General features: G+C 37.1%; 1 protein-coding gene across 1 annotated transcript in view; it reads left to right on the top strand.

Annotated features, from left to right (window-relative positions):
- Positions 1–24,681, top strand: part of STARD9 (StAR related lipid transfer domain containing 9) — a 94,620-nt gene that overhangs the window by 10,811 nt on the left and 59,128 nt on the right. The window contains exons 3-7 of the mRNA XM_014063212.2: positions 1,794–1,910; positions 19,603–19,719; positions 20,563–20,595; positions 20,684–20,745; positions 22,000–22,112. Coding sequence (XP_013918687.2) covers positions 1,794–1,910; positions 19,603–19,719; positions 20,563–20,595; positions 20,684–20,745; positions 22,000–22,112 — 442 coding nt within the window. The remainder of the gene's footprint in view (positions 1–1,793; positions 1,911–19,602; positions 19,720–20,562; positions 20,596–20,683; positions 20,746–21,999; positions 22,113–24,681) is intronic.

Below are 24,681 nucleotides of genomic sequence, written 5' to 3'. Positions count from 1 at the left end.
TCTAGCAGTAGCCTGCAGTGCTGCATTTAACCACTGCGCCACTCTAATCAGTTGTGACTCTCTTATTTTGATGGTCAGTGACTGAAATGAAGTGGCTGACTGAATAAAAGCACTTGTTTTTTTTTCTTCTTCCAACAAATATAATAAAAGTGAATACAGTAATCACCCTATTAGATCAGGGCAAGCCAGTTTCCCTTCCATAGAGGAAGGCTAAAAATAGAACTTAGACATCACCACCACTTCCTGCTTGTAATCAGTTACATGATGCCATTGATAGGCCTAATAAGTATAAGTTTTATTATGGAGGCCATTTTATAAATATGGGCAGTCCTTGACTTACAGCCATTCACTTAGTGACTGTTTGAAGTTATGATGAAACTGAAAAAAGTGGCTTATGACTGGTTTTCACACTTACTTTGCAATATCCCCATGATCATGTGATCAAAATTTGGGCACTTGCCAACTGGCATTTATTTGTTTGTTTGTTTATTTGTTTAATTTATATTGCCGCCTATTTGCCCATGGACACCCAAGGCGGCTTATAAAATAAAAACCACATTTAAAACAATAAAAATTAACAAAAAGAATCAAATAAACATAGTATAATACAACAAAATCACCTCCTGCCCCAGCAACAGCAGATCACACAAGCCATTTAATGGGCTTCATCCCGCTCTGTGTTCCCCAAGCCCGCTGGCAGAATCAGGTCTTCGGCACCTTCTGGAAGAGTGTTAGAGGAGGGACCATTCTAATCTCTGGGGGAATGATGTTCCAGAAAGAGGGAGCCACCACAGAGAAGGCCCTTCTTCTGGGTCTCACCAGGTGTATCTCCCTCGGGGATGGGATCCGCAACATTCCCTGCCTCCCCCTCTGATAGGTCGAATAGATGTGACCGGCAAGAGATGGTCCCTCAGATAACCTGGTCCCAAGCCATGAAGGGCTTTAAAGGTGACAACTGCACCTTGAATTGCACCGGGAACCAAATCAGCAACCAATGCAGCTCCTGCAGGAGAAGTGATACATGTGCACACCAGAGTCTGCACAAAACCATGCAGGCCGTTGCATTTTGCACCAACTGGAGATTCGGGATGCTCTTCAAGGGCAGCCCCATGTAGAGCATGTTGCAATAGTCAAGATGGGAAGTGATATGGGCATGAGTGACTGTAAATAGGGACATTTATGACAGTTACACTGTCCCAAGTCATGTGATCACCATTTGTAAGCTTCCCAGCTGGCTTCCAAAAAAACAAAGTCAATAGGGGAAGACAGATTTGTTTAACGAGAGCATGATTCACTTATTGACTGCAGTTATTCTCTTAACAGTTATGAAAAAAGGTTGTAAAATGGGGCAAAACTCACTTAATAATTATCTTGATCAGCAGTGGCAATTTTGGACTCAACTGTGATCATAGTGAAGGACTCCCTGTAATGGCTTTTGTCTTTCTTGAAAAAAACTATAAGAATATGTAATACAAGTTGGAACTTGCAGATTGTGGCATCTTTTACGGTAGCTTAGGTAATAACTTTTCATCATGCAAAGGGCCATGTCAGCCTTTGAGAAGCATGTTGAGAATTACACTGGATGTTTAAAATTGCAAAATAATTTTGCCAGTTGATATATACATTTTTTTCTAACATGAACTAAGATTTAGGACTTGACGTACATTTTTCCATCTATACCTGCTTTGGGGTTATAAAAATATAGTCTTCATAAACCATCTGTTTTATAATAAATCTTGAAGGTACAGCTTTATGAAAGTGGGACCATCTTTTGTTTCTTGTTTTAAATTCAGGTAGACAACAGGTTCGAAAGTGTTTGGGGCACAAGGGAAAAAGTTGTGTCATTTGGTTTTGATTACTGCTATTGGTCAATTGATCCTGAAGATCCGAAATATGCATCTCAGGAAATGGTAAGTATCAATACTTTCAGTTCCTTTTTCTGTTTTGTGTTTTTGTTCTTGGAAATCAGCAAAAAAATTGTTTGCAACTGAAATAACATTAGCAATGAGCAAATGATCTCCCCCCCCCACCCTTTGTCAATTTTAATACTCAGAGATGTAGACACCTTTACCAATTGCTCTACTGACCATAATTGATAATAAAAGTACAGATTCCTCAAGTGGGCCCAATAATAGGGTATCTTGCCTACTTTCTGTGACATGCTACAATTGTTGACCCAATAGTTTTATAGTACTCAGTTATTCACAATACCAAGATGTCAAGCCTGTTCTAATATTTGATTAGAAGCATTTCCAAGAATTTCTGAGATAGAATAGCTTCCTATCTTCATTCTGTGATGTCAGGTTCTCACCAGCAATGGCAAAGTCATGTCATTCAGTCAGTATATAGTGGAGAGATGCAGGAAAGAGAGAAAACAATGAACCAGTTCAAGCAGTGGGACTCAGCTGCTTCCTTCACCATTCTGTTTGTATTTTCCATGTTTACCCAAAAGGAAAACCATAATTCAAACTCTACCCTATCACCGATCTTCTATGCTACTTCTTTCCATATGGAGTAACCTTTTTGCAGGGATATGTCTCTTTTTCTATTAACTTCCTGCTTTGGGTTGTTATGGTTAGCTAGTAAACTGACTTTGCAGGTAAAGGAGGCACAAGGGAGACAAGGCACGGATCCCATGTACTTCTGCAGAATTAGGCCAAAGCAAAGCATACCTCTGGTATGGCTTCTTTCAATGTATAAATCACTGCTACATGAGGATGTGGCATTTGAGTTGTGTCAGCTGCAAATTAGTACCGCCTTTCTTCAAATAGCAAACAAATATTCTGGGTAGTTTTCAATCTCAGGAAAAACTTATTTTTCCTTCTCCATCACTTCTTCAGGTGTAACACACATGGCAGCATTTTTCTCTGCTTTGTTTCTTTGTTAGCTTTTTACTGGTGATGGTGATTGCTCATTGTTTTTCTTACCTCTCAGCTCACATTTTGCAATCAGCTGCCACTGCTGTGGGATGGTGCATGATACTTTGCCAGGATTAGACATTATTGGAAAATTATATTAAATGGAAAATTATAACATAAAATCACATGTTTTTCAAAAGCCACTCACTGAGATCAGCTCCTGCAATTAGAGCCTGCCTCACTTGCAATGACTCTTATTTCCTGTTTACTTATATGCAAGGAGATTTGAAAAAGGAAGACAGGTTACTTACCTGTAAGCATAGTTCTTTGAACTGCCATTATTCAGATAACTCACCTTGACCTCAGTGTGACCTATAGATTTTATGTCTGTATTAGTTCAAAGAACAGAGGCAGTGGTTAAATCTAAAAATGTTTTCCTACCGGTTCTATGGGCGTGGCTTGGTGGTGGTGGTGGTGGTCATGTGACTGGGTGGGCGTGGCTATGTAGTCATGTGACTGGGGGAGTCAAAAGACAGAAACTCACTGTAACAATGTCCTGCTGGAGCAAGTGGTTGGACTATATGACCTCCAGGTCCCTTCCAGCCCTGGATTGCTATGCTCTTTCAAGGTATCCTCTGAAGCTGTGTCTAGTGCCAGGTTTGTGGTCCTTCCTCACTTTCCTTTTTCCCTCCCTCCCTCTCTGTCTTTCTTTCACAGCAGCAGCACCACACACACACACACACACACTGCTTTTTAAAGTATCTTTCCCCTGCCTATTCGCCAGAACTGGCAGGGAAAAAATGCTTCCAAAAGTGGGGGTGAAAGCTTCTGACGATTGCGCAGCTCAGCTGTGAGCCGCGCAATCATCGGAAGCTTCCCACCCCACACTTTTTAAAGCATTTTCCCCCTGCCGGTTAGCCCAAACCGGCAGGAAAAAAAATGCTTTAAAAAGCATGGGGAAAGCTTCCAATGATTGTGCAGCTCACAGCTGAGCTGCGTGTTCCTAGGAAGCTTTTTTTTTTACTACCTGTTCACATAATCAAGAACAATTGTCCCTACCGGTTCGGCTGAACCGGGCCAAACCGGGAGGATTTCACCCCTGAACAAAGGTAAAACTTAATCCCATGATAACTGTGGGATCTGGCAATAAACTCCACTTTAGAACATTCCCACAGTGGTCTGTCCAAGTGCAAGAAAATCTATGAGCATTGAACGCATGTGTGTCTTCTTGAATAACCACAGCTAGAGATAAACAGTGTGCTTGCCCTTTAAAAAAAAAAGCAAGAAAACATGTATAATTCCTGCAAGCCATTAATAATAATTACTTTTCCATATGGTCAGCCCTTCTTGGCCAATTCAATCAGTGATAAGCCATGAAGAAATTATCAGGTAGTATATCTAATCAATATAATACTGTATATGTTATTTACTATAACAGTAAAAAGAAAAGGAGATGGAATATTACGAACTATTTTCAATATTACATTTGTATTTTATATTAAAAAACAGGAATCAAAAGTCTTTTTAAAATAATGCGAATCCTTAACTATTGCTTAATGTTTGCTATTGTCATTAAATTAGCTGAAAGTTTTCTGATTAATATGACACAAGAATAATTTTTGTGAAAGCACCAGTCACTAACTGATATAGACATTTCCAAAGTAAAGTATCTATGTATTAACAAGTATATTCATAAACTATTTTATATAAATATATTATTTTAAAAACATTTAAAGAGCCAAGGTGGCGCAGTGGTTAAATGCAGCACTGCAGGCTACTGCTAGATCAGCAGGTCAGCGGTTCAAATCTCACCGGCTCAGGGTTGACTCAGCCTTCCATCCTTCCGAGGTGGGTAAAATGAGGACCCAGATTGTTGGGGGCAATATGCTGACTCTCTGTAAACCGCTTAGAGAGGCCTGAAAGGCCTGTGAAGCGGTATATAAGTCTACTGCTATTGCTATTGCTATGAACATTTATTTGACACCAGAGAAATTCAAAAAAAATTGGCTTTGCTTGTCAGAAGATTACAAGGGAATCATATGAGCTCAGAACCCTGCAACTGTCATAAATATGAGTCAGTTGCCAAGTGTCTGAATTTTGATCATGTGACCATAGGGATGCTGCAATGGTCATAAGTGTGAAAAAATGGTCATACTCACTTTTGTCAGTGCTATTGTACCTCTGAACAGTCACTAAATGAACTGTTGTAAGACAGGGATTACCTTTATTGTTTAATTTTTGACTATTATCTATCAGTAATTTCCACATACTATAAAAGTATTAGGAGTTCTGGAATGAAGGTATGGCTTGAAACATTTCATTATATTCTGGAAATCATAAACATTCATTATGTTGTGGCCTGTCGGCCACCAGCCCCTCCAGTAGCCAAATCAGAGGAGGAGAAGGAGGAGGAGGAGGAGGAGGAGGAGGAGGAGGAGGAGGAGGAGGAGGAGGAGGAGGAGGAGGAGGAGGTGGTGGTGGTGTGGGAGTCAGGGTCAGCATCAAGGCAACCTGAGAGCTCTGAGAGGGAAGAGGGGATGGAGCTGGTGGAGAGAGAGACAGAGGTGGTGCCTGGACCATCCGTCAACCCTCAGATGGAGAGTCAACAGCCCCCAGGTCTGGAGGTGGTTGATGAAGAAGAGGAACAGCTGGTTCCAGTCCTAGATCCGTGGCTGTGCAGAAGGCAGAGAAGAGGAGAGCAGTGGAAATCCATGGGCCGATCCTGGGGAAGGAAGAGCCACTACTGCTAGCGAAACCCCACCCTAGCTCTGGGGATAAAAGGCAGGGGGCGGAGATGAATAGATGTGGCAGACAAATATTCATCTTCTGGGCGGCCGGACCTGTTAGCCTGAGAGAAACTTTTTTGCTGGGGATGCCGGCACTCCTAATAAAGGAATCTTTTGAATTTGGGGAACTGGGTCAGAATATATTAACATTTAAGAAAACATCTTAAAATATTGTTAAAGTGCATTTCAAAAGAAAACCTATTCTCTTTTTTTACTCGGCTGAGAATAGAAAAGTAAAATCCAAGCCATCTGTTAAACATATTACAGCTTTTGCACAGACGTGATATTTTCCATTATGATTCTTTGTTAGAACTTTTTTCACCCTAGGGACAGAAGTGGATATTACTGAAACTAAGAACAAGATTTACTGCACACAAGTCTTAAACAGTTTTTTAAAATTAAAAATTCATTAAAGATAGCTTCCAGATAAAGTTCATGTGCTTTTGAAAATGGTTTTTACAGAACTATTTGAAAGTTTAAATAAATATAATTTTTATAAGAAAGAAAATATTCAAAAGGTAGAAACGGAGCTTTAGAAAAGGAATCAAAATATTAATAGGCTGATAGAAACAACCAGAAGACTCAGAGTTGATCACTAGACCCATGATATAGCAACCAAGTTAAAAGTGTTATAGATTGTTAAAAACACATAAATATTTTGATCCATTTATTAGAAAGTATGAGCAATGGTTTGTGAATATTGTTCAGTTGGTTGTAGTTAACATAAAACAGATTTGGAACACCAGAAATCAGAGTTTAGGATGGTGGAAGAATTGAGATAATTCAAAATCAGTATGTAACACGCAGGGGTTTCTATTGGTGTTGGTACCGGTTCACTGCGCATGCATACACGGTTCACTGTAAATTGTTCTGCGCATGCGTGAAGATCAGGAAAAACGAATAAGAAACAAAATGGCAGTGGAGATCGGGAAACCGGTTTGGGGGCATGGCCAGCCTGGGTTGCTGCCGGTTCTGCAACCAAGTCCAAATTACCACTACCGCTTCGTGAGAACCGGTGCGAACCGGTAGAAATCCACCTCTGGTGACACAGCTGTTTATTCAAATTCCAAATCCTTTTTATTCACATTCAGTACTAAGAAATGGATAGAAATGATATGTAATATGTTTGGGGTAGGACAAAGCCAGAGAGAATCACTAATTTATAAATAAATTAGGCTATGTGATGGTAGTTGACAGTGGAAAAGTATAAAATTCTGCAGCTTCATCATAAATTTCTATTCTGGAATAATTACTTCTGGAAAATTAATAACTAGGATATTAAAATGGCATTTTGGGGAAAATATTCCAGAAAATACAAGGTCACTAAGTCTAGACCAGAGTTTTGTATGCAGAGTTTTATATGTATTGAATAGTACTTAAACTAGTGGCCAGGTCTTGTTTCTGATCTTATTATAATTGAAAGCACATAATGGCCCAGGCTGGACTGGGAGTAGTGTATATAGAATGGAAATGTAACCCATTTGATGGTGTATTTCTTTGTACAATTGCATTATAATGAAAACTACTACTTTGATCCAGGGTTTTTTAACCCCATAGCTGAGTGGGGAGATTCTGTTTTAAAAATACAAACACATAGAAGAGTTAGACTTTTTTTCCCAGTGAATGTGGTCCCTGTCCATATTGGATCACCATTTGCACATAAGCAAGCAAACAAATTTAGTCTTTGCGATGAATTGGGAACCAGGAATTGAAGGATGAAATCAGCTGCAAACATGAGAAACAAAACTTGAAAGCAAAGTAAGATGGAAAAGCAACCAGAAATTAGCAATGCACCTCCCTCCCATTTCAAAGTTTATCTTGATTTGATTAAGCAGAACAGAATTTCTCCCTTCTAGTTTGGAATGATCTGGCCATATGTTTCTATGCAGAATCCCATTCTATCTGCTTTTGGCAGAAAAGTCATCCAAAATGGAAACAGTGCATTGTGTTTTTAGAAATAATTCAGATTAAATTAGTTTTTAAATGCGCTTATTAGGGAAGAGACTAAGAAAATTACTGTAGAGGCAAGTGACTCCTTTCTCATAAAATAGTGATAAAATAGTGACCATTCAACTGTTGTCATTGTTTCCCCAATTTTCTGAGAGAAATGCAATAAGAAAGGGGTTTTTGTGTAAATAATTGGATCAGTATATAATGAACTGTAGTAGGCGGAGGGAAATCTCTGCAAAACGGTTTAGCTGTGATACATTTCTTCTGCCAGTAACACAGCTGGTGCATTCAGAAGACATTTAAATGGCTTGGATTCTACATGAATAAGGTCATTTCTTTGGCATTCGTGATTTTATTCCCCCTCCAGAATTCCTGGCTTGAAGAATTGGTATATAGAATTAATTCTTTGGTAAGAGAAATTACAGAGTGAGGATAAAATTTATCCTATGCAAAGTTCACATTTGTTTTCAACTATACAGAGATGTGTCTATTTTCAAGCTGTCATCTGCAGACTCCATTAGAGATACAAAAGCTTCATTTGAATAGTGAGCTACAAGAGTGTCTTGAAGATCTTCAGGTCTACTGTATATATTGGAAAAAATCAGTAATAGAATGAACCTGCTATCAATTGTCTGTTTTGATTGACATCCATTTTATTCATTGGCCGAATTGTTTTGAAAGTGACTACAGATTCTTCTCAAACAGTACTCTGTCCTCTGTAAGAGAAAGAATTTAATTGAAGGAAAATATCTGACACAGAACCTAGATATATTTAATCATTGTGGGCTGATTGGGCAATTGTATTAGAAAACAATTTAGGGATTAGGATATAAAGTAAAAAATAGAAAAGTAACTGAAGGAAGAATTATGAGAAGTATCAGAAGTATCAACCCAAAAGGAGCATATGTTTTATAAATTTTCAGTTGGCATTATAAGAAATTCTGTAGGGAGGTCTATCTGCCCTTTGGAAGACTACAAGAAGACTGGTCTACAAGATCTCTAGCAGCTAAAGGAGAAGCCAGCCTACCTAACCTTTGGAGGGCTAGGGTGGAACTGTTTACTGCAGTGGTCTCTGGCACCAGGAACTGGTTTTGAAAGAAAAATGGTCTTCCACGGACTGGGGGTGCAGGGAGATGGTTTCACATGTAACCTAGAACCTGCACATGCACAGATGAAACTTCACTCGCTCGTCCCTGATCTAGTGGATCTCCAGTGTTCAGAGGAGGGGGCAATCTACCTGACCTATGGAGAGGTATAGCAAAACTGGTCTTCTCAACCTCTGGGTAGCAGAAAAATGGCAGGCAGTGCAGCAGTTATGAAGCAGCCACAAATTTGCCAAATTCCAATCCCATAGGAAACATAAGTTCCAGATTTGGGACACATTTTGTAAATTAGCCCATTTGAAGTATCTTAGTTTAAAAATTGTTGCCCTATGATGCATTCTTTTAGGGCAGCAATTGCAGATATGATAGTTTTTATAGTATATAGATATAAATAATAAAAATAAGAAATAAGAATCTTACAACAGATTCATTTTTCATGCAGAGCTCCATAGTCAGGTGAGAATTATTACAAAAATGTACAATGCTAAATTAGAGATTTCGTACAAATGAAGAGAAACTTTTGGACCCGGAATCTGATGGCTGAGAATGCTTGAATGAGACAGCCTGAGTACTAGTAGTCAGAGGTCGGCCGGAAAAATGCATGCATGCATCATTCTTTTATTCAGCTTTTCACTTTTCTCTGAGGATAACGCTTAACATTTGTACAATTGAAAGAATTTCACAACTCTGAAAGGCCAATCACTATTCCCTCTTTTGAAGATGATGTGCTGAGATGAAGCAGTTTGATTAATCCTTTTAGCCTGCTTGCTAGGAAAGTGGATTTATGCATAGCGTATTCAGAGTTATATTGATGATGATGATTATGATGATGATGATGATGATCAGCCTGGTGTTTGTGTCTTTATTCATTTAGCCATCCTAAAGCTAACAGGATCAGATTCATCCAAATCTTGAGAGGAAATGCTGTTCCAGAAAGCAACTACTTGCAACTGAGGAGCCATTCTTTTGGGTCCCAAAAGAGCTGGAGCTGTCCACTTTGCCAGATCTAGTAGAACAGACATAGGTAGAAGAAGCAGATATAGGTAGTCCTTCATATAATCTGCCCCAGTGAGATGTCTTTCAGGAGGCACTGTAGCTCACAGAATTGTAGTAGTGGTGTTATTTAGGTATATTGTGGTATACCCCAAACTGTCCATGTCATCACATTCTGGACGAACTCTAGGTGATCTTTGAAGGCAACCCGAAGTTTAATATTTGAAAATTGTTCTGTCACCCAACCACAACATTATTTCCATTGGGTAAACTGCTTGAAGTTTCTTAGTAAGTGAAGCGTTTCATGCATTTTTGAATGGATCCATATCAGCCTGTATATATATATTCCAAAAGCTTTTTTAAATATGCAGTTGTGTGACACATAACATTGTATATGTTTATCGGAACTTTCCCACAAGAGTTAATTTTTGTGGAATCTTTAGTATTGGGATGAAAGAACAGAGAAATTAGAGTTCCATGCATCTTTTTTTAAAACAAGTGACCAAAAAGAAACTTTGGCATGTTTCCAAGTTCGCTTCATTAGTTTAGTTTTAACTCTAAAATCAAATTTAGTTCTTTGGTGCTGTTGATTTACAATCTGCCTTTTGTTTTTATGTATAAGTGAATAATCTGATTGCCTTTAGGACATGAGTGCTGTAGCAATTAAAAACTGTTTCTTAACTTAATTCTACATATAATATGATTATTTGCAAAGTTATGTCCATTATGACAGTCTTATTTTCTCTTAAATAGGTAATTGGTATCTATCAATAACACTCTGAGTATGCTGTTCTACAAATGAATGTTCCCCAAATAACCCCAGGGCACTTTTCATTGAAATAAAGTGTGTTTTTTTCCAGGATGTATTCCACATTATGTATACAGTGAGCAGCTGAAATAACAACATGCATTGTTTATCTGGGAACTCTGGCTAATATGATTAGGGAAACCTCTGTGATGTCTCTCTCAATATTTTCCTGGCATTATTGAGTTTCTCTTAAGAGAGAGAAAAAAACAGCTGAAAGAATAGCTTTTGGGATATCTATATAGGGTAAAGATACAGGTAGTCCTCAACTTACAACAGTTTATATAGTATCTGTTTAAAGTTACAGTGGTACTGAAAAATGTGAGTTATGACCATTATTTGCAGTTATGACCTTTGCAGCATCCCCATGGCCATGTGATCAAAAGTCAGATGCTTAGTAACTGGTTCATCTTTATGATTGTTGTTTTGTCCAAGGTCATATGACCACCTTTTGCAACCTGAGCAAAGTCAATGGGGAAATCAGATTCACTTAATAACCAGTTTACTAACTTAATCACCTGCAGTGATTCACTTAACAACTGTGGCAAGAAAGGTCGTAAAATGGAGCAAAAGTCACTTAACAAACTTATCACTTAACAAACTAGATTTGGGGCTCAATTGTGGTCATAAGTTGAGGACTACGTGTATGCAATGATCATAATAATATTAATAATAATGAGGTATTAATGTTATGGTGATATTGACTATATCTGTTTTCCATATTTAGCTGCAGTACCTTTTGATTGCCTGAGGACAATTTTTTAAGAGTTGTGGGGGAGAGGCCTTCTCCCAATATACTGTATGTATTTTGTGTGAGGCTTCACTATGTAGCAGAGATTGGTGATAACTGGGTGTATTCATGCAGAAGCTCTTTTTAATGCAAAATCCCCTTTAGAAACAAGTTAAAGCTTTTGACTTTCTGGGCCCTTTTTGTGATCTTCTAATTTGCAAAAAAGTTTAAGTGATGTAGATCTCTTTCTCTAATTTACCTGTAAGAAAATTTACTGATCTGCAATGCCATCTGGATAATGATACCAGTCCTGCCCCGGATAATTCTTGTTTCCTTCAAAAGCAACACTTAGGAAGGTTTTAAAAAAAACCTCCTATATTCATGAGCCCAGTTTATGTGAAGCATCTGGTTAGTGTTCTATTAATCTACCAAAGTGTTGCTCAAAAATTGCACCCTTGTTTATAATTATTAAAAGTCCGTTTTTACTGCTTCTTCTTAAAAAAATCCCCACAGGTCACTTAGAAAAACTGTCAAAGCATCCTAAAATAAAAACTGTAAAATAGAAAAGAGATTAATCCAGATTTTATCTCTTTCTCTATTACTATACAAGAAAAACGGGGAAGAACACTTCCACAGTATAAGGATTTTTTTTAAAGGTTAGCATTTCATAATAATTGATGAGATTTTCTTGGGAACGGATAGCTACCCGAATATCGAGGAAGTGATTTTGGAGAAGCTTATTTTATTTTCATTATCAATTACCATTTCTTAAACTAACACTTAACAGACAATAGTGGAGCCTCTCTTCTAGACACAGAGCCAATGGACTTTTCTCTAGATTGATCTATTGGAGAATAGACTCATTCTATTTCACGATTTCCTGTTTAATTGTGCAGAGAATGAGAAGCTGAGGATTGGCTAGGATTCCTGGTAGCGTAGCCAGTCATCTCTTTACAGGAGGAAGAAAATGCTGCAAAATGACCAGCCTCTTTTTTTCATCCTGAATAGAGTAACTTTACTTAAATAAACCTAGCGTCATAGCAGAAGTTTCTTCCTCTATTAGTGAATATAATGAGCGTCCCTGTGTTCTGGTTGCTGCTTTCTTTTCACATAGAAAGTCTTCAGCTGGGATTAATTTGGTATTCCTCGTGAGATTCACACGCAGAAAAGACCCTGTATTGATGGAACAAAGCTACTTACATTAGTCCTTCCTTCCTGTATTCGCTTTTTACCTTTTTAATAAGAAAAGGCGCCCTTCTTGTACCCCTCTTCTGTAACAGTTCTTTTCATGTTGCCTTTTATTATTTTGATAGGGGGATAAATAATTTATCTGATGCCTTAGCAGGTAGTATATGCCAAGAATGTAGTTATATTCAAGGTTATAATTTAACTCCAGTTTGTCATTTTCTTTATGTATTTTTCTGACCAAATATGTACACTTTGGGCCATCAAAATATTTGGGGGGCTGCTTAAAGAACAATTATTAAACCTGTAAAATGTGGCATAAAACTTAGTAGTCCAATAGAATCATTTAATAGCTCCAAGTGTAAAATAAGTCAGATATAGATTGGTTACTTTTCTAGTACTTATGGCATAATCCTGATTGTATTTCTCTATCATTACAGATGTTACAGGATTAGGTATATGCTTAGCATTGTCATAGGTAGTCCTCACTTAATGATGGTAATTGGGACTGGGATTTCCATCACTAAGCACTGGGGATCGTAAAGCGAGACACGTGACTACACCACTTAGCAATGGATATGTCAGCATTGCCTATTGCCTTTAAGTAAATGCTGCACCATCATTAAGTGTGATGTCATATGGTCACCATTTACAATCTTCTGCTGGCTTCCCCATTGACTTTGCTTGTAGGAAGCTGCAGGGTGGGTTGCAAATGGCCGTCACGACCACAGGATGCTGTCATTGATGTGACCTCAAAATTGTGAACGGGGCACCTAGTTTCTGGATTGTAATCGTGTAATGGCAAGGACACTATGACACTATAACTATGAGGATCAGTCATAGGTGTCACTCATCTAGCATGGTCCTAAATTTGAATGATTGCTGAACAAATAGTTGTTAATCAAGGGTCATCTCTATTGCCACCTTAGCACTTAGACTTATATACTGCTTTACAGTGCTTTACAGCCCTCTCTAAGTGGTTTACAGAGTCAGCATGTTGCCCCCAACAATCCGGGTCCTCATTTTACCAAACTCGGAAGGATGGAAGGCTGAGTCAACCTTGAGCCTGGTGAGATTTGATCTGCCAAACTGCTGGCAGCCGGTGATCAGCAGCATCAACTGCACTCTAACCACTGTGCCACCTCAGCTCACCTAAATCATTACTATATGTATCATTTGAACTGGCAAGGTTTCAGTTTCCAGAGGATTTGCATTTTCTAAAGATAAATGTTGTGCTTTATGTATTCTCATATACATTATTTCTTGGAACAATTTATCAAATTCAAAAACCAGCAGAGATGTCTTTGAAGATATCTGTCTGTAGGGTATGATTTCAAACCTATTCCAATCCATAAATTTGAAAGTAATGTTGATTAAAATTAATACTGTGGTGATTTCTATCATTAATAACATTTTGAATAATTGTGGGAAAGTTCTGCATTTTTCTTGTCATTCTCAGAATCTTCTAGCAATTGTTTATGTTGTAAGGTGGCAGAGAGTCCTGGTGTCATTTTACAATATCCATCCCTTCATCTCAAGATTCTTTAGCTGTCTCATTTTGTGATCTTAGTAGGAAAAAAATGTGAGAAATTCTTACATGTCTTTCTTTTGGATTTAAAGGCTTGAAAGTGGGTTACTGTATATCAGAGGTGGGTTGGTGCGGGTACGGCCCGGTACAGCCATACCAGTAGTGGCCGGGAGCAGCTGAGAGCGTACTGGTATGGTGGCTCTTTTGGCCCACCCATGCTCTATACCTGTTTTTATGGCAAGCGGCAAAGTGCGCCCACACGCACAGCGTGTGGTGCCTGCACAAGCCCCAACAATCAGCTGGTTGTCGCACGGGTGGTAGATTGCACACAGGCGCACAGCAGAAGTCTGGCCCGTGCGTGAACAGAATGGGCAAGTGCGTGATCAGCATACCGGTAGTGACAGTAAGAGCAACCCACCACTGCTGTATATGTATTATGATGACACACAAGGTAATAACATTCTGTCTGTTGTCCTCCCATAAAAATTTCACTTAAAAGTTTCTTCAATTCTATTAAATTTTATGAGAATAATAAATGCCAAAAATACATTTTCATTACAGCCTTAACTACCATTAATTCATATAATTCAGTATTTTTAGATTTGCATATGATCTGATTATATAAGTATAATTAAATAACTAATGACATAAATTAATTACACTAAATATTAATGTGATTAGTAATTAAATTAATATGTAATTTAAATGTATTCCCCTTTGGAATTATGTGATCTTATATGAGAAAAGTTCACATGATCACATAATCTTAAATATTTAGGAACTTTATATGCCATATTCATTTAATGGAAAATTTACCCCAAATATAAAAAGGCCCCACACAAAAGGAAAATAAGTTCCCTCAAAAATTTATAAACAACAATTAATAGCAATAGCAGTTAATCTTTTATATCACTTCACAGTGTTTTACAGCACACTCTGAGCAGTTTACAGAGTCAGCATATTGCCCCCAACAATCTAGGTCCTCATTTTACTTGCCTCAGAATGATGGAAAGCTGAGACAACCTTGAGTCAAACTTCTGTCTGTGGGCAGAGTTAGCCTGCAATACTGCGTTCTAACCACTGCACCACAGTCAGCCTTTTCGTTAAAACTGATCTTAAATATTTTCCCCATAACAATTGCACTTGTGTAATTTAATTGTATGTGTCTATACTGACATGAATATCATGCATATCCTTCATGTGTCGATAAACTGTATATACTTCATAGTTGGTGGACTATGACAACCCTATGTGAACTTGGAAAATGGTATCTAGATTGGAGTTCCAGGCATGCATAGGATCATAGAAGCAGGGAAGAGTAATGATCGATGAATTTAAAAAAAAACAATGTATAGGTGGTCCTCAACTTGTTAAGTGATTTGTGCCCGATTTTACTTTTGAAAGAAATATTTCTTTTGGTAATGTCAGGAATGGATGTTTGAAGAAAAAAAATGGACATGAAAAAGTGGGGGGAACCATACAGCAGAGGTGGTATTCAGCAGGTTCTGACTAGTTCTGGAGAACCGGTAGAGGAAATTTTTAGTAATTCGGAGAACCGGTAAATACCACCTCTGGCTGACCCTGCCTCCATCAATTCTCTGCCTCCCGAGTCCCAGCTGATCGGGAGGGAATGGAGATTTTACAGTATCCTTCCCCTGCCATGCCCACCAAGCCATGCCACGCCCCACCAAGATACACCCACAGAACCGGTAGTAAAAAAAATTGAATCCCACCACTGTCATACAGTAATTATAGAATGACTATAGGAAGAAAAAAAGCACAATCCTGGGGTTGGGGGAGGGAAACCCTGCAAGATGGACTAAGAATGCATGGGAAAGTATACATAAGGAAATGGAATGTGTAAGCTGGAACTGAAAATAATTATATCACAAATTGCTAGAGAAATGAGTGGAATTATTCTAATGGAAAGTATGAGAAAAAATGCTTGACTATTATCAGGGGAAAATGGCCTTGATTGAGGAAAAAAATACTTGTAAGAGAAATGCTGGAAAAAGGAAGAGTGATAGATATTGAATGCTGTATGTATATAAAGAAAAAAAATCACAAAGTCAAAAAGAATAAGGAATAATTAGAGAAAGAGAAAATTATTGTGCTGAAAATAAAATATTTTTTTGGAAATTCTAGTTTTGATGTAGTAAAAAACAAATGTAATAAAATTACTTGGAACAAAATGGAGAAGATGCTAAGAAATATTTTAAAAGGATCTAGCTAGTGATAGTTTGAAGAATGGAATTGAAATAAATCCTATAAATGTTAGTATCTACAAAAACAGACGCCATAAACACCATGATAGTAGGAAAAGTGGTAAAACTGTAGGTGTTTAGTGTTTAGAGAAATGTTAAAATATGCTTAATGTTGCTTTTGGAGTAGCTATGAATTTATTTAATGTGTGCAGAAAAACTGCATTTGTGTCTGATGATTGGAACTGTTTCTCCTCCCTATACAAAGGAAAGTTTCCAAACTTGAATGCAAATTATATAACAAGATAATAAATGTGTTAAATCAGCCTGGGAATATACTGGTTAGAATTGGGATTGTAGGAGCACCAGAGGTGAGAGTTAGTAAAATTTCAGAAAAACTGAGAAATGTACTGTGGCTTTAAGCTAGTCAAAGAAAATGCAGGGTGGGTTTTCACTCTTCAGCAGAATACAGAGAATTTAGGAATCTCAGAAAGTTTGTTGTGTATTTGTTGATTTAGAAAGTATTTATCAAAAGTTAGTGGGCTTGAATGTTTTACATGAATATGGAATCAGAAATCCCTTCTCCTTCATATAAAAGCTTTTTCTACATCCAAGGAGATCAGCAATGTAATCTATTTTTTCAAATGTTTATCGAGGATATTAATTAATAATCTAATTTTATCAGACACTACAGAATCTTTTATAAAGCTAGAATGTTCAAGAAGGATTATTGAAGATGAGAGTAAGCAAAAATGACTATAAATCATAATTCAATGTTGTCAGGAGCAAGAATTTGTGTCTTTTGAGAGAGATGAAATATTCATTTAAGTTCCATTCAAATGAAAGGTGAATAAGAATGAATTTAGGAATCAAACCAGAAAATGAGAAAAAACAACAACTTACAAGATAGAGAATATATTAAAACAAATCTTGGAGAACTAGCACATGGCTTCTTGTAGTAACTATATATTTTATTAGGAATAGGTCCAAAAAGAAGGGTGAAGCTTTAGTACATGTTCTAATATAATTTTGTGGAAAGTTAGAGTTCATTAAAAAGTATAATTTCCTAGAATGTTGACAATGTTGGCGTTCTTCTTTTTTAGAAAGAGCATTCTTCACAGAAAGCATCAATTTAAATAAAAACAGATGTTTTAATTGCAATATATGAGAGTATTTTTGTCTAAACTAAGAATTACAAAAGATTTGCAATGTTTGTAAAAAGAACCAATTTTGACCATATTAATGGCACAGAATAAATAAAGAAAAGAAAATCCTGCAGATTCCTATAGGATCTGCAGGATTTGATAATACATCCAACAAGATCAAGCTCATATTTAATTACAAACCTTAAATAGCAAACCCAACATTTTATTATTTAACTTACAGTAACAACTGGTTGTTAGAAAATCTAACAATACCTTAATTCTAGCCATGAAAAACAGTTTTCAATTATTTTCTGCCTTCTACCTCCCTTCCCCAATTATGTTTTATTTTGTTCAGCAAAAATTGACACCTGAGATGTATTAAACAGGTTAGAAGAAGTTGTGAAAGGTAAATCATGAAGCTTTTGTGCTAATTCTAGAATCAGAGAAAATATATTTCTGAATCCCAATTATGAGCTGGTGACTGTGGGAGTGTATTTGTTATCTTGATCTACCATTGCAATCTGGATTGGCTAAATTAGGAAACAGGATGCACAACTACAATAGATAAACTATTAATCTAATCTTTTAGCACCATTACAACTACTTTTCTTAGGTTATGCATATGAAAATAAACTGTAAAATTGGATAACTTTTTATATTCTTTTAAAGTGCAGATATGTTTTTAAGAAGCTAATCTCTATTTTTGATAGGAATTGAATTAAGAGTCAAAGTTTCTTAAATCACAATAAAATTATGCTATGTTATATTAATTATATTATTTTAATTTACTGTATTTATTCATAAAAGTTATCAGCTGCCTATCTTACTAAGGGAAACTCTAGGTGGCTTACAATCCTAACAGACACACATGTGCTAAAAACGTAAATAAATTACGGTAATACCAACAATTGCTATGATCCAATTACAGATGGGGAGTGAGTGGAGTTGGGATCTCTTGTTAATTGATCAACCACCTCCATATATCTCGATTAACTGCATATATTTATCCAAACCCGCCCAAGATATATTTTCTTTCTCTTTTTCTTGCCATTCAGCATCTTCACCAGAAGAAACTTTTACTACATGACTTGTTATTTTAATATCCTCCCTTCATTGAACTTAACTGTACTTTTGTTATTCATTCCAGCATGAATTAACATGCTGGAATGAATTCAGCTATGAACCTGTCACTGAGTTGCAAGTTCATGTAATCCATTTTTTTTTTGTCTTCTGAGAAATAACTCTTATCCTCAATAAGACAAATCAAATTTTATTTTGGTCACTGAACATATTTACAGAATGTAAATATATGTATCAAATAAATATCAGTAACAATGATTAATACAAACAAACTTCAGATATTCAGATGTTGATCTCACTACTGACTAATATAGGTAGTCCTCGCTTTACAATAATTTATTTAATGACCTTCAAAGTTACAACAGCAATGAACAAAGTGATTTATGACCATTTTTCACACTTACAACCATTGCAGCCTCTCTGTGGTCATATGATCAAAATTAGGACACTTGGCAACTGACATGTACTTTTAACAGTTGTGTGTCCCATGTTTATGTGATCACCTTTTGGAATCAACAAACAAAATCAATGGGGAAGCCAGATTCATTTAACAACTGTGTTACTAACTTAACAGCTGCAGTGATTCATTTAACAAACTGGCATGAAAAATCGTAAAATGAGATAACGCTCACTTAATTGTCTTGATTAGCAACTGAAATTTTGAGCTCAATTGTGGTCATAAGCTGAGGATTACTTGTACCTATTGAGAATGAAATGTATGTAAAAGAAGCTTGGTGAAGTAATTATATTACATTAATTGGAGCGAAATTTAAGAATTTGAAAATGTACCAGAGTGACAGTGGTGGGTTGAATCCTGGTGCAACCAGTATGGTACAACGGGGCCGGGAATCCACCATATGAAAGCGCATAGCGTGTGCACACGCACACAGCGTGCACATGCGTACTTATCGCCTGTGACACTCCAGCTGCTTGGCGGAGCTTCGTGCAGGCACCGTATGCTCCGTGCTCGTGCACGGAAGCCCCGAAAACTTCAAATACCGGTAAGGAGCATGGGCAGGCGGACCCTCCAGAACACCATACCGGAACAATACCTGCTCCCAGCAGGCCGTAACCCACCACTGCAGAGTGACCTTTGTATTTTGTTAAAACATTTGACCTTCCATTCCCTCTCTCTGTTTTGAGAAATTTTATGCTAGAATTTAAAAGCATTTTAGATGTACAAACAATAAACTTAGCATCACACATCAGTGTATAAATTGTCTCTTTGTTCTTTGCAGGTTTTTCAGGATCTTGGTACAATGGTGTTATCCAGTGCTTTTAAAGGATACAATATTTGTCTTTTTGCTTATGGACAGACAGGTTCAGGAAAAACATATACCATGATGGGAACTCCAGTGAGTTGTATCCTTAATTCTGTACTTTGCTTTATCTTTTTTTTAAATAAAAAAATAATTTTAACATTCAGAATCACCATATAAGGATTTTTTTTGAAAATATTGACAACTTAATTGTTTGCATTAATGTAACAGATGTAACTGTTTCCTGATTCATATTAAAATAATGCTTTTCATACTATTTTACAAGAATATAGTCCTACACTAATAATATGCTACTTTATATAAGAAAGCATGTGAAATAATATCATGGAACGCCAGTTAGTCTGGCTTTGTCAAGTTGAAGCACAATAGTGATGAACATTTTAAGCCGGGATATTATTTTGTGCTATTCCCTTTGCTTGTCATGCAGCTTCCTATGTGTTTCCTCAACACTAACTCAACACTTTGATCAATGTTTCTCAACCTTAACAACTTTTAAGATTGGGGGGGACTTCAACTCTCAGCATGGCTCAGTAGGCTGGCTGGGTAATTCTGGAATGAGACAATTTACCATAGCCAAAACTCACCACAGCCAGATCACTGCAGGGCAACTCACCGTGGCCAACTCACTATGGGACAACTGACTGCAAAACAGTTTAATAATACTACTTAATTATTTAAAATAAATAAAAAATATTTTAATTTTTGCCATTCACATTTCATTCTATCCCTACCTTTGTATTCTTTCTTTAATGGTTCTATTCCACCATTTCTTTGATACTAGTGTAACCCTTGTCCTGTGGCGAGTTGGCCTTGGTGAGTTGTCATAGATGCGGGGAATCCTGGAACTTGAATGAATAGTAGTAATTCTTCTAAAACACATGAGGAACAGTTTTCACATAATCTCTTCTTTTTTTCAAGGCTTCCATTGGATTAACGCCTCGGATATGTCAGGTATTTATGTCATTAAATGAAATGCTTCGTTTAAGTTTGCTTAATTTTGTCATAGAAGATAGAAAATATAAATTATTGTTTTTCATAGGGTCTTTTTTCAAGAGAAGGTGCCTCTTCCAAGCAGTCAACATCATGCAGAGTAGAAGTTAGGTAGGTATTACTTAATTTTCTCATATGGTCATATGTTTTTACCTATTCTTCTTTTCTGTATCAAACCACTGGTAATTTCTTTCTTTTTGTGTTTCCTTGAACTAGAAGGCATAATTATTGTCATTTTTAATTACATCATGTTTTAGAGTATGTTTGGATGTCTAATATTTGGACTATGTTCAGCTATCCTTAAACATTTAGAAGTCCCATAAACTTTATAGAACTTTTACATTGACACTATAACATAGGCATTGGTTATGATAGTTTGTCAAAGTAAATATTTAGAGATGTATTAACACTAAATGTAGTATATACTTAAATAATAGCTTTTAGAGATGCAAAACAGCAGGGAATGGAATTAATAGGGCTTTGCAATGTTTCTGATTTGATTCCTAAAAGGTACTTCAGATTGTCTAAAAATATGAACCTAGCAGCTTCTACAACTCTTTAAAGCAATCATTCCTTCTTGTGGGATTGTTCAGTCAACCTTTGCACTTCCCATAAAATCCCAAGAAAAGCTGCTTTAAAGAGTTATAATCAGGTATTACGTTCATTCCTCTGAAGGCTTTTTGGAACTGAATCAAGGTAATTCACAACTCTCCAATAGAAATTCCCTTTCTTAGCAAGAATCTTCTCTGAGAGGAAAGGATCATTTTAGATTGAAACACCTAAGGTTGCTATGCCTCCCTACCAAATATTCTCCAAAGCCAGGGGTGGACTGCTAGGGGTTCGCACTAGCTAACATTATGCCATTTCAGAGATCCTCCAAATCCCACCCCTGGCTGGCCCCGAGGTAAGTGCAGGACCTGTGCAGAGGCTTGGGGAGGGGGAAAAACAGGCCTCCTGGAGGTTCTGGGCCTCCGGAGCCTGGGGAAGGCAATTTTTGCCCTTCCAGAGACTCGAAGAAAGCCTCTAGAGCCTGGGGAAGGAAAAAATGGTGTGTGTCCCCCATGGTGCAAGAGGCTGACTAGGCCATGCCCACCATGGCCACGCCCACTCAGCAACCAGGCAGAGAACCTGTTGCTGAAATATTTGAAGCCCACCTCTGTCCAAAGTTATTCTTACGATATTTTGTGACTGTATTCATTTCATTACAAAAATAGTCAGAGCAGCAACGAATAAAAGAATGCCAAAATTATTTTTTGCCAGACTCTCTATTGTTTTCCCTACTATTACTTTGCTGGATTGATCTTGCTGCTTCAGTGTCCAAATACTTAGACAAAGAATGTTATGCTCATCTCTATTTCTTTCTAGTTTCCTAGAAATTTATAATGAACAAGTCCGCGATTTATTAAGGCAGTCAAACCATAAGAAGCCGTATACACTTCGTGTCCGTGAACACCCTGAGATGGGTCCATATGTTCAAGGTAAATTGTCTTTTCGAAGGTAGATATTATTCAGAGAGAGAGAGAGAGAGAGAGAGAGAGAGAGAGAGAGAATAGTTTATTTTAGTTTTATTTCCTTACATCTTGTGAAATATTTTGTCATTTTATCATTCATTTTGCCATTGCTTTTGCTTACTATTTCTAGAAGTTCTGAGGGATGGATGGAGATCCAGTGTTATTCAAAGAGCTTGTGACACTTCTACCTTTCCCTAATTTTATGCTTTATGCATCTAACTACCCAATGACTGACATATACTCCAGTTGCTCCCAAAATTTATTGGCGATAAACTGTAAATTATTTTTGGCAAAAAAAAGTATTGAATGTAAATCTTGAATACATTATTCTTAATAGTAAAGCTACTAATGAAAAACTACTAAAAGCTACAATTCTTAATACAAACTATTTTTGAAAGGTGTACTTTGTATGGGGTGGTGTAGGTAAGATTGTTCTTGACAAATCAAGTAATTGGGACCTAGATAATTACATCTAATTACATCAGCTAATTAGGAGGCATTACATATAAGGTATTTAATGTATCTCGTAAGGATCAGTTCACAAGGTCTTGCAAAGTACTTTCTGCTGCTAACACTGTAGTTCAGACTTTCAAAAAAGCTTGTCTCTATGTCTAAAATAAAAATAAAACCCTCTTTGTTTAACAAGGTCATGTGATAGACATAAAAAATTTTCTGCATACATAGACTGAATTGATTTCAAAACTGATAATTCAGTTTGAATGAATTATTAATCATATCATACTAATAGTGTAGTATGAACCTGATATATGAATAGAAGGAGCCATCAGTACCTAACATGACCAGCAAGCCTTGAAAAATCAGAAGGAAGAATTGGTTTAGGATGCTCCCAATTTTCCAGCTAACTATGGTTCAGTCTGTTCATGTGTTATGAGATTAAAGAGCTTTCATTGTGTATTCTGTGCTCTTGTGTCTTCTATAATTTTCCAATCCCATTACCTACTTATTTGAGTGTTGCTTGGAAAGTATCTGTCACACGTTATGTTTTAATAGAGGTTAATAAGGAAAAAAGAGACATGTGAGATAATTTGAAAAGTATGGAGAATATTTTGTGCAATTACTAGATATCCTTAGTAATATCTATGTCTTATCTTCCATACAATTAAAATACATTTTGTAACTGAAGTTTGATTCATTGATTTTGTATTCACAATTATTTTAAACAGTTATGCCTTCTTGTTCCAGCAATACTGTGATCATTTGTTTCATCCATAATATATTTTTCTATTTGAAAAATTTGTAATATAATATAATATATTGTATATTTGTATATAATATAATACTAGCTAATAACCCGGCGTTGTCTGGGTATTTATTTATAGGGGGAAAATGTCTGGACCAAACGTAATTTCTAATATTGGATTTTTCTCCTTACCAGAGGGACCCCCCTTGTGGAGTATTGTGCAGCCATTACCATGGCAACTCCACTGTTCTGTACAGTAGAATCCATTTTACGGCAGTACAGTGAAAGCCATTTTAAGGCACAACTGGTTGTATCTTAACAGAACACACATCCCAAGAGGTGTTAGAGGTGTCTCACCCCCACAATATTTTTTTCCAGAGAGTAAGTCATCTGTGTACCAAGTTTGGTTGAAATTGCTTGAGGCGTTCCAGAGTTATACTGGAACATACACACACAGAGAGCCATAAGTAATAATTAAACATTTGGTGGAAGACATTGTTCTTTTTCAGTTTTCCCCTTTTGAAGATGCTATTTTTGGTTGTAGGCCAAAAGCAGGGGTGGGTTCCTGCCAGTTCTAACCTCTTCTATAGAAGAGGTTCCACAAATCTACAGTGCCATTTAGAATCGGTTCCAGCTCCCTCCACCACCTCCCCCCTTCCGCACATTATCAAGATGAAGAGTGAGAGGAGGAATTCTGGGAGTTGAAGTCCACAAGTCTTAAAGCTGTCAAGTTTGAACACCCTGCGGGGGGGTTCTAAAGGGTAAGGGGTGCAAGGGTCTTGTAACTTGACAGCTTTAAGACTTGTGTGCTTCAAATGCCAGAGTTTCTGAGCCAACATTTTGGTTGCTAAGCAAAAGCGTTGTTAAGTGAGTTTCACCACATTTTACAAGTTGTCCACCCCCACCCAGTCACATGGCTGGCAAGCCATTCCCACCCAGTCACATGGCTGGCAAGCCACTCCCACAAAGCAGACCACACCTACAGAAGAGGTTCTAAAAAATTTTTGAAACCCACCACTGGCCAAAACCATCTCTTTAGTTAGTGCATTCCACAAGCTGGGCTCCAACAGGAAAAGGATCTTCTAGGATACCCAGTTAGGAAAGCTTCTGCTGCAGGGGAGGTCATCAAAAGAGTCTCTTCTGCTAATCATAATGTTACAGAAAATATTTCTATTCTTTGGTGCCCTCTGGATCCTTAGTATTAAGACAGGAATGTCTATGGAGATTATCAGTCTTCCAGGTCATGGTTGTCCCAAAGGTGCTATTTCAAGAGGCAACTGGACTTTTTGGTCTTTGTTTGAAGACATTTCGCTTCTCACCCAAGAGCTGAAGAAG

Source organism: Thamnophis sirtalis, unplaced genomic scaffold (assembly GCF_051295495.1).
Source record: "Thamnophis sirtalis isolate CommonGarterSnake01/CBP01778 unplaced genomic scaffold, rThaSir2_p1.2 scaffold_1, whole genome shotgun sequence".
Taxonomy (NCBI): domain Eukaryota; kingdom Metazoa; phylum Chordata; class Lepidosauria; order Squamata; family Natricidae; genus Thamnophis; species Thamnophis sirtalis.
This window is presented reverse-complemented; position numbering and strand designations above follow the sequence as displayed.